Source organism: Lipotes vexillifer, unplaced genomic scaffold, assembly GCF_000442215.2.
Source record: "Lipotes vexillifer unplaced genomic scaffold, Lipotes_vexillifer_v1.1 scaffold329, whole genome shotgun sequence".
Lineage (NCBI taxonomy): Eukaryota > Metazoa > Chordata > Mammalia > Artiodactyla > Lipotidae > Lipotes > Lipotes vexillifer.
In genome coordinates, this window is record NW_006774067.1 from 5,206,308 (window position 1) to 5,216,831 (window position 10,524).

Genomic DNA, 10,524 nt, shown 5'->3' on the forward strand with positions numbered 1-10,524 from the left:
ACTTAAGTAGAAATACAGTTCAATTTACTACACATGATAATTCAGATAAAGCTGTGTGCAGACACAAATTTGTAGTTTACACTAGAGATTTGAAAGACCAAACCAAACCAAACCAAACCAAACCAAAACAAAACAAAAATGCCCCACGCCTATACACAAATACAGCTGATTAACAATATGGTGTGTATTTTTGGAAAGTAGTGAATGTGATAAAATGGACACACGTATTATCAAAGCTGATAATAATTTGGTTCACTCATTTCCACAGACAGCAAGGGGAACAATCCTTCCTGTGTAGTTCTTAGTAGAGGGTACATGAAACCTTCTGCATAAAGACACAGTGCCACCACCTTCCCACCTATTACCTAATGATTTTCATGGCTAGCATTGATCAAGCACTTCTTATATATAGACACTGTGTTTACAGCTTGACCTGAATTATTTCATTTAATCTTTGTGGTCACCTTATGAAGGAAACATTTGTGTTGATTCCCATACAAAGCAAAGACTAAGATCACCAGCTAGTAAGTGGGGAAAGCCACACACAGTCAAGTCATTCCCACAGAGAAGAAGCAACTTGGAGGCAAAATCACTCATGTACAGTGACATCGCCTCCTGTAACAGCTACTCAGTGGATGACGCAGCCAAAGGAAGAGAGCTCTCAGACCTGTATTTCCAGAACAGAAAGCAGAGTGGAGTAAAGGTCACGACCCGGGGTTCTACTCTCAGCTTTAATTCTACTTCATTGATATGCTGGACGAAGCATTGATGTCTTTTTCAATTCTCTTCTTTAATGAGAAGATACTTGCTTTGCTGATCTCGCAGGGTTGTTGTGAAGAACAAATCAACACTACAGGTTGATGTGCTTTGAAAATGGCCGGATACGGCCATTAATGTAGTTGCCGTCTTTCAGGCCTTTCTAGGTTTCCACTCCAGGAAGGAACAATGGTGTAAAGGAAGTGAGAAAGACGATGATAAGAGCTAACATGGTCGAAGAGTTTACAGTGCTCCAGGTGCTGGTATAAGTGTTTGACGTGTAGTAACTTATTGCGTCCTCATGACGATCCCCTGAAGGAAGTGGCTACATCTCTTATTTTATAGGCTGGGAAATGGAACCCCGGAAGGGATAAATAACTCGCTCAAGATACTGTGATAGCATAGAGGCCGGATTTGAACCAGAAAAATAGACCCCAGAGCTTTTGCTCTTAAGCAGTTTGCCAGTCAGCCTCGGTGTATGCAGCTTTAGACCCGGGTGGTTTACCATTCGCTGTGTGACATACTGGAGACAGATGCGATTTAAATACTGGCTCCCTACTTATTAGTTACAGTATGTGAAATCCTGGTCATGTTACTGAGCCAGCTTCCTGAAGAAATGAGGATACTTATGCTTATTGTGGGTGTGGTGGGCAGAATTCGAAGACGGCTCCTGAGATTTCCACCACCTGGTGTCTATACTTGTTCTCCCAGTTATTCAATCAAACCATCTGCATTTGAATTCGAACTCTGCTACCTTCTTGCAGTGTGATTTTGACAGATGTACTTTACTTCCCTAATTCTCTCTTTCCTCACCTGTATCTGTACCTTCTAGGGAGATATGAGGTGAGGAAGAGGAGACTTGCTCTTAATCCCCTTCCTTTATACATGAATGACTCACTTTAAGGCTGTTATGTGGTTTATTGCAACTCCTATCACTGAGCAACTGTGGCCTGAAAGTGACGCAGTGGGCTGGGGATAGGGGAAGGCAGAATCAATGAAGAATGTTCCCATTCTTTCACTTGACATTTGTAGAGCTGCTTGTAGTTCTGGTACCCCGGAAAGCTTGTGGTGGAATCACAGGCGTTCGACTGCCGCACAAGTCTGCCATTCGAGAACAGAGCCATGCGAGAGACTAAGGGTGCCTTCACTACATCCCAGCAGTGCTTGAGAAGGTGATCCCAGGGCGTTGAGGGGGGAGGCTGGACATGGAAGGTCAGAACAAGGCTCTCCCAGTTCCTATAAACTACTTTTTGTAAAATGTGGGAAGGGCAGAGGAAAAAAGGCCCAAGTCAACAGAAATAACCTATGCAAGCTGTTTAGCCATTAGATGAAACATTAGAACATGGCACCAGCAACTATACCGGAAGAATGTTTGGTTGCCTTTATCAAGGTCTGTGTGGGTCTGATAATTTTATTTTGGCATCCATATTGGGTTTTTGATCCATGATTTTCTTTTTTTTTTTTTTTCCTGCTCTGCAGAGGATTTGGGGCTGGGGGCAATGAAGTTATTTTGGCTTGTTCACATCCATTTTCTGAAGGGAAATGTGTGCTGGTTGAAACTCTAATGGGAGACTGTTTGGGACTTGGAAACAAGGGGTACGTCGTTGCCATTATTACCAGGGTCACATCCGAGAGCCACTTCCCTGGCCCCAAGCAGGCAAAGGAGGCCTGACCTCCTGAAAACCTGCGAGGAAAGAACTTTCTCCTCTTTTAAAGGATTATTGAAATAATGTTGGTCATTTCACCCCCGTTTACACAACATTATTGCTTTACTGACACGCACAGCACTTGGAGATTCGGTAACTGATCGCAGACAGTTTGAGGAAGAGATGAGATCTGTGCTCCAGTTAAAGTCCTGTTGAAACACAAACCAGACATCATTCTTGTATTTGGGCATCACATAGTGACATATTTTGATTCACTGATGTTAAGACTGGTCAGGCTTGAAGGGTAGTGCAAGTTCTGGGCAAAGTCAAGAGCCTACTCAAGTACTTACAGACTCTCCAGGCTCGCGGTACCAGTTAAATCAGGAAATTCAGTTATTTGTGAGGCACCATTCAAAGTCCTAGAAGGAGGAGTACATGAGTATTACTGGGAGAAGATTCTAGGAAGGGGTCATTTTTATGGCCATTTCAAAGCACTTGAAATGTTCATTTGGTCTTCACAGCAACCTTGCAAAGGAAAATGATCTGTAAGAGAAATAAACACTTACAGTATTCTTAGTTCAGGTAAATGTTGAAAAGCAGATCTCCCAACAACCTGGATAGGGTTGTCATAGAAATGTCTGAAAAAATCCAAAGACCAACGTCTTAGTATAAAACTTGAATGACAAATGAACACCTGTTCAGAATTTCAACAAATGCCTTCAATGTACTTGTGTAATTTTGATTACTTGGTTTCAGGTAAACCTCAAAAGTATTTTCATTCGTATTATGAGACTTTTGGTGAGAAATCCGTACTACATAAAATTGAAAATTTCTGACAGCAAGGCAGATATGAATGTCAGCTCGTATGGAGAAAAGCAAGTGAACAGACTACAGTTATACTTAAAGCTCTTCCTCTGCCTCCAATATCTGTGAACTATCCATTGAGTGGCAAAAGGTAGTTCAAGGTGCTGGCAGTTATATCATTAGCTAAAGAAATATGAAGTTCTATATAGTTACATGAGGGTCATATCCTCTGGTCAAATCTTCTGACACACACGCAAAGGATCCTTCAAATTATTTGAGAGGAAATATGCTACTCTGGGTTTTTGTAACATTAGATTTTAAAAAATCAATGATTGCTCTAAAAGGTAAGACATTATTAGAACTTCAAAAGTATTTTGTTTTACAGATGTTTTCAATGTAAAGGTATTTGAACCACCTGGTCAACGGAGTCCCACAAACAGTTCTTAGCTGAGACATCCTTCCAGTTCAATTAAATTCAACAAATATTTATTGGTGTCTCTTATGCTCAAAGCATGAGGGTAGGTACTGCTTGCATTTAAAGACTGATTTATTAAGGAGGCTGTCATTGGCTCTCTACTATGTGCCTGGCATTATGCTAGATGCTGGGGATGTGAATAAGAATGATAAGGTGTCCCTGCCCTAAAGAAGCTCGGAATCAGTTGGGATAAAACAAATAAATAAGGGGATATGACTCTCTGGTTGACAAAGCATTTTCACATCTAGAGTTCAATTAATCCACCTGCCAACTTTATAAGATCTATGGCAGAGACACTTAGGTACTATTTCCCTCATTTTTGGAGGAAGCTGAGGCTCAGATACTTTGGTAAAAGCTCATTACCTCCCAGAGCTTCAACTTTCTAATCTGTTCAACTAATGTAATAATACTAAGTAGTAGGGTTTGTGTACACATTAAAAGAGCTAACGCACATGTAACATCTGGCACAGGACCTGGGATATAGTTGTCACTCAACATGTGCCAAATCCCTGTCCGCACTCCCACCCTCTGACTTCTTTTCCCTTCGATTAGACAACTGGTAAGAGAAAGGGCTAGAGCTGGACTATAGGTCTTTTCTGTTTGTTTTGTCTTGTACATCTTTTTATTATAAATCTTTTTCTAAAATATTTTTATTGAAATGTAGTTGATTTACAATGTCGTGTTAGTTTCAGGTGTACAGCAAAGTGGTTCGGGCATATATATATATATATATATATATATATATATACACACATATATTCTTTTTTTACATTCTCTTCGATTATATGAGGACTATACATCTTACAGTTTAAAAATGGAGTTGTCCTCAGAATATTACATTATCCCTTATCTACACTATATGCTTGTTTGTATGTAATTATGTTCATATACCTGCGTGCATGTAAGTACAATGGGCAGCTATGAATACACATGCTTATGTACATAAGGCATAAGTATCACAAACACAAGGCGGAGCTATAGGGTTCTCAGGAGGGAGTTCTCTCATGAGGTCAAGAAAAACTTCATGAAAATGCCATTTGAAATAGACCCTGGAAAACAGAATTTCGACAAGCATAGTGAGGGGATGGAACCATAGGAGCAAAGGAAATAAAGGAGGGGATTTGTTCTATGAATGTAGCTTAGTTGGTCTGGGTTATGGCGTAAGGTAATTGAGGAATGGGTTAGGAGGGTTGGCTTGGGCCATGTGGAAAGCTGAGACTTTCCACATGTGGAAAGGAGTTGGCGTTTAATGTAAACAGACAACACTGACTGTATGTTTCACAGCAAGAGAATGACAACATGGATGCTGTGCTTTCAGGGTGAGCACACTGCTAGTGGTAGAGGCAGGGGTGTGAGCCTTAGACTGGTAGAAATCTAGAGGTAATGGCTAGCAGAGGGGCTGGTGGCAGAGGGGATGGAAAGAAGTTATGGATAGGATGGGGACTACAGAGGTAGAAATGAGGCCTGGGTAGCCAATGGACAAGGAAAGCAAAGAAATCTGAGTTGGGGGGAGTATGGGCGGGGGCGGTAGTGACACAGATAGACATGGAGGCAGAAGCAAGGAGAGAAGAGCTTCTGGGAGAAAACAGTCAAGGCCAGCAAAGAGTGGAGAGGGGTGCTAATAAATATTGGGGGCTGTTAGTCCTCTTCAAGGGGTATTAACATATCAAAAGGGTGATTAAGAAAACCAGTCCTGTGGCTTCAGGGAAAGAAGGGGCAAAGAAAGGCAATGCAATCTGCCAACTTCTTAGTATGTAAATACTCTCTAATGAGAACTAATGTTTACTGGCAACAAACTTTAACCCCCTTAGTTTGCCAACATACTGTCAGAACGTTTCAGAAATAATGAATGGTATTTTTTTTTTCTCACTTGTCAGGGCTAATTGGGATTCCAGCTCATTTGTGACGAATGCTACACGGCTCCAGAAAGCCTCTCAATCAAGTTGGCACAGGATGCCGAATATCTGCCAAGAAGTGCCCTAGAGTCCTTTTCAGAAGCCGTCCTTACTTTCCTCCATATTTCAGACCCCCCACCCATGACCTTAGGCCAATACTATGCCCCAAACCTGTCAGTTGTCTTTTTATTAAGAGCCAGCCTATTACTTACGTATTTTCACCTTCCTATATGTACCTACGCAGGATCAATTTTCTGTTTGTGCTAAATATGAAACATAGAATTAATCCTACTTTGAAGCTGTAACTCTATCTTATGCCATTATGGCATACATATCCTCATATACACCTTCCTAGAACATATGCACCTTTCCAGAATTACATCCTAGTTTGTATAAATGTAACTCAGTGTTTGGACTCGAGAATGAATGGGTATCGAATGGCTACTTAGCATAAAGCAGTAGTCTCCTCATCTCCCCCTCCTTGCAGTAAAGGACCTCTATCATATATAATAATGTATGTATGTATGTATTTCTATTTTAGCTTTATTGAGGTATAAGTGACATATAAAATGGTACATTTAAAGCTTACAGTGTGGTGATTGGATATACGTATACATTGTGAATGGATTCCCCCAACCTGGATAATTAACTATTAACTATCACATATTTATCTTTTTGGGGGTGAGAACATAATAATTTATGTTACTACTATACTTGGTTCAAGTTCTGAATGACTAGGTGACCTTGACATTGATGCTCTAAAAATCAGTTTTATTCCTTAGGAAATAGAGATAAGCAAAAAAGCATTTCATAAGATTATTGTGCAGTGACACAAGGCATTTGAAGATACCAAGCATAAGGCAATGCACATTGTAGGTCCTAAGAAAAAGCATCTCTAATATTGCTTCAGCATTTGGCTAAAACTTAGCAAAACATCTCCATACACACTACAGTGACCGAGACAAAACTTGGGCAAATATAGAACATTTATTGTATTATGTTTAAAAGTGCAATTCGTGCTATATTGCAGGACAGAAAAATCGAAAAGAACTATGGCTACTTACATTGTAATAAGAGAAGGGTTGCCTACAAAGGCTTTCTCAGGTATCGACTTGATATTGTTGCTATGAAATCCTCTAGAAAGAGAGGAAAAGATAATTTATAGAAAATAACCTGTGGGGTAAAATCATTTAATGGTCCCCTCACCAAACCCGTGGCAATAATCAGCAATTTTAGTAACTAGAGGATAAGGTTAAATTCCTCTATGCATTTTGAAATGTTTTTGCCCTCACTTACTCTCTAGGAGAAAAAGATATCACAAGCTGTCATCTGGAAAGAGGAATAAAGAATCTGAAAATGATAACTGTGCTTTATGGAAACTTACAACCTAATGCTATAAAAAGAAAATCCATCTGTTAATATCCAATAGAGCATCATGGTATAACAACTTGAGACCGAGGAAACCATCTTTGGAGAGAGGATTATGATCTCTCCTCTTTACCCCATTTAAAGCCAGGAGAAGAGAAAATTGACTTAAGCTGCAGTGAGTAGAGATTTAAGTAATCTCCTTATGAGGACAAAATTTCCTGAGCTGAAGAAAGGTGCCCCAGCTCAGTGAGTCTGTAATAACAAATTGATTCTCATCTGTCGGTGCTAATGTTGTCTGACTGGCAGAGGGGCAGAGTCAATGGTCTTTGGTCTATGTGGGTCTGTGGCTGAATGAGGTGAATGGCAGTCTTGGGGCTGCCTGACCCAGACAATGATGACTTCCCAGCTAAGCCCTGTGTGGGGTTTCCTGAGGCAGAACCACATAGAGGTTTTTTCTTATAAACAAGCTCTGCTGTCTACCTCCTTTAGCTGTGTGTCTTATTTCTCTCTGCCAAGAGAATAGGCTCTGTGTTTATTTTCCTTTCCAAGTGTTAGAACATTACATAGGCTATTCATATTTTTAGGTACAAAGAAAAGTAATTAAATTACAATATATAAAAGACAATATATGCAACCTAATCGCTGAAAGTTCACTTTACTGTAGTAAAATGGTGAGTTTCTTTAAGAATTAAATAGGATTTATGAAACATTAAAAAATATGAAATAATGTATATGAAGGCATCTAGCACTATACTAGGCACATATATCGTGTTCATCCAGTCCTATGCAACCTAGGAAAGTTTGTCTTTTCGAAATGCTCAGCAAATAACTGAATTCTGATAGAGTTCTCTACAAACCTATAACTTATATAAATGTTGGGAAAATGTGGCTTAGGAAAAGAGTATGGCTTAAAGAAATATGTATCCTTTTTTCTAATATATATATATTAGAGAAATCCATTATAAATTAAAAAAATATTATCTGCCGTTTGTTGGTGATAGAAGCAAATTAAAATATATTTTGGATGTAGTTAATCATTATTTACATGACCTATTAAATTTTTCTAGTAAGTCGTATTAGGTGCAATAGTCAAACATACTTTAATATAAATTCACAAAGAATAGTTCTCCCATTAAATTTGTCCTACTTACAGTTCTTTAAGGTTGGACAGTGTCCTGATTGCAGTGGGGAATTCATCAAGATTATTATAATTTAAATCTCTGAAAATAAGTAAATAAATTCAGTTTTTCACTTAAAAATTCATATATATTACATTTACAAGGAATGTTAACATGCTCTTCCCATGGACCAGTATCATTGATAACAATTCTCATTCCTTTTCTTAATGAAGAGATTGTGTTGGTTGGCTGACCACCATCATTCCACAAGTATCTGCATTAAAATAGTCATTAGACTGGTCATGAGAAATTTCAAAGAGTCATGGCTCAATGGCACTGGGCATTAAAAGAAGGGAGGGGATGTACAGCAGTGTGAATGTCCAAGCAGGTGGGACACTTGGCCAGGTGTTGGCGGCTGGCCGCTGTAGCTCTTCACCCGAACCCCGCTCACCAAGCTGCCAGCTAGTCTGTACCCTCCTCGGGGCTCCTGAACCACATCCACTTTCCGGTCCCCTCTTCCATTCTCTGACTTTGTCCCACTGCTTTTCAGAGTCTCTCCTGAGAGGACACCTAGGAGAGTGGCTTTGTTCCTGACTCTGGTACAGTTCCTGTCTTTCTCCCAGCCTGAGGTCCAGGATGATAGTCTGCTTATGGAGAGGCTTATGTGGTACAGGGTACTCTCAGGAAGAACCTCAGGTCTAGAATTTCCATACGGTCACAAATAAAGATTCAGATCCGAAGGGTGACGGTGACGTTTTCCTTGGTGTGTGAGGCAAAGCTCTCTATCACCCTTCCTGCATAGAGACAGAATGGCCAAACCATCTCAAATCATTCGTTTCTCTGTTATGACACAAATGGCTTTTCAGTTCCATTACTCACAAGCGCTTTATAGACTTAACTTCACCGTTTATCTACATCTCCATATGAAAAAGTAATTGCCTCCTTGTCTCTGGGAACGGCAGATTTCCCAGATGACGCAGAAAAACCTTTTGGTCAGGCAATCAGATGTGGTTAGATCTTCCTCTGTGGGGAAGAATTCCTATTTAACTTTAAGAGAGAGATAATTTGACCAAGTTAAACATGAATCAAGATTCCTACTTGTCTGGCACAAACCATCCTTAAGCTATACAGCAGGCAGGAAACGTGTCTTTTGTGGACATAAATTTTCTTCCTGTTTGTAAATCTCTCCAGATGCTCTGTTTTGATTAAACGAGGATTGGGTCCTTATAAATTACTTAGATTTCTAGTGAGGGAAAGGAAGAGGTTGGGAATAACCAATCTACTGAGCCTCTGTAGCCCTGGGCAAGGCGAGGGAAGAGGGGACATTGAGACTCACATGAATTTGCGCTGAATGCATGTATTGCATGAATTTGCAATCCTGGGTCCTTACCTCAAGCGCCCCGTGTGGGGGTGTGTGTGTGTGTGTGTGTGTGAGGAAGACTATTTATGGAAATACCTATCAAAGCCCATCTTGTTTTTTTGTTCCTGTTGTGTTGAAAAGGACTGGAAGGTGTTATCCATTGCTAATATTCCCCAGCCCAGTCTTTGTGTAAATAAGGGAGATGTTCTAAGTTTTCCAAGCTGCTGATGGGAACAGCTTGCCTGTGCCTTTAAGTCGACTTCAAAGTCCTGCCTGGACAAGTTCACCTTTGGCATCTCCTTATGAGGATGATTCCTCCTTTCTAAGAGGAAGCACAGAGTGACTTAAGTAACCCTGGAAGGACAGCTGTTAGGTCCCGCAGGAAATGAGTGGACCCAGATCTGGTTAGAAGCTAAATTGACCAGGTACAAAGTGCTAAGCTCTGTATGCAAATGAACAAGGGCTCCAAAGCCATACGAGATGTGGTCTTTGGTCACGTCCTTCTGCAGTCCTGGTCAGAGCCAGTGTTGTAGATTCAGCGGCGCTGTGTGGCTTATTACACTTGAGTGTTAAAAACATGGAGGTGAGGAGGGCGCAGCTGGAACCACTTCCTCTCCCAGCACACACGATGTCCTCACTGCCTGTGAGCACCCTCATTAGGCCTCTTACTCAACAGGGCGATGAAGAGCAGCCCCTCCCCTAGGAAACAGCTCAGCCCTGGGGAGGCCCGTAAGAACTGTTCTCGCTGTGGCTCTGGGTGGTCAGCTGGCTGGACTCTATGTATTTTTATTACAGATACCAACTCAGAACTGAGGTTTTGACCCACTCTTTGGAAGTAGGGTATAGTGGTAAGCATGGATTTTGGAGTCAAACTAGGGAAGGAAGCAAATCCCAGTTACGCTGCTGACTGGCTATGTCGTGTTGATAAAGTAACTTAACCTTACTGGAGCCTAAAATGGTATGGTAGCACCTGCTCTAGTGGGATGCTTGTAGGAGTGACTGAAACAATGTATGCTGAGTGCTCAGTACAATATTGGTTAGAGATATACTCAATAAATGTACTACTGTTACTAATTTGTAGATTTCTGAGTTGCTTCAGCAG

General features: G+C 40.7%; 1 protein-coding gene across 3 annotated transcripts in view; it reads right to left on the minus strand.

The window, feature by feature from the left end:
- Nucleotides 1–10,524, minus strand: part of LGR5 (leucine rich repeat containing G protein-coupled receptor 5) — a 121,536-nt gene that overhangs the window by 12,073 nt on the left and 98,939 nt on the right. For 2 of the 3 annotated variants that reach the window (XM_007448778.1, XM_007448776.1), the window contains 5 exons: nucleotides 8,096–8,164; nucleotides 6,641–6,712; nucleotides 2,969–3,040; nucleotides 2,753–2,821; nucleotides 2,540–2,611 (listed from right to left, as the gene is read on the minus strand). In XM_007448778.1, the coding sequence (XP_007448840.1) occupies nucleotides 2,540–2,611; nucleotides 2,753–2,821; nucleotides 2,969–3,040; nucleotides 6,641–6,712; nucleotides 8,096–8,164 (354 nt within the window). The remainder of the gene's footprint in view (nucleotides 1–2,539; nucleotides 2,612–2,752; nucleotides 2,822–2,968; nucleotides 3,041–6,640; nucleotides 6,713–8,095; nucleotides 8,165–10,524) is intronic. The other variant, XM_007448777.1, reaches the window with a different exon arrangement.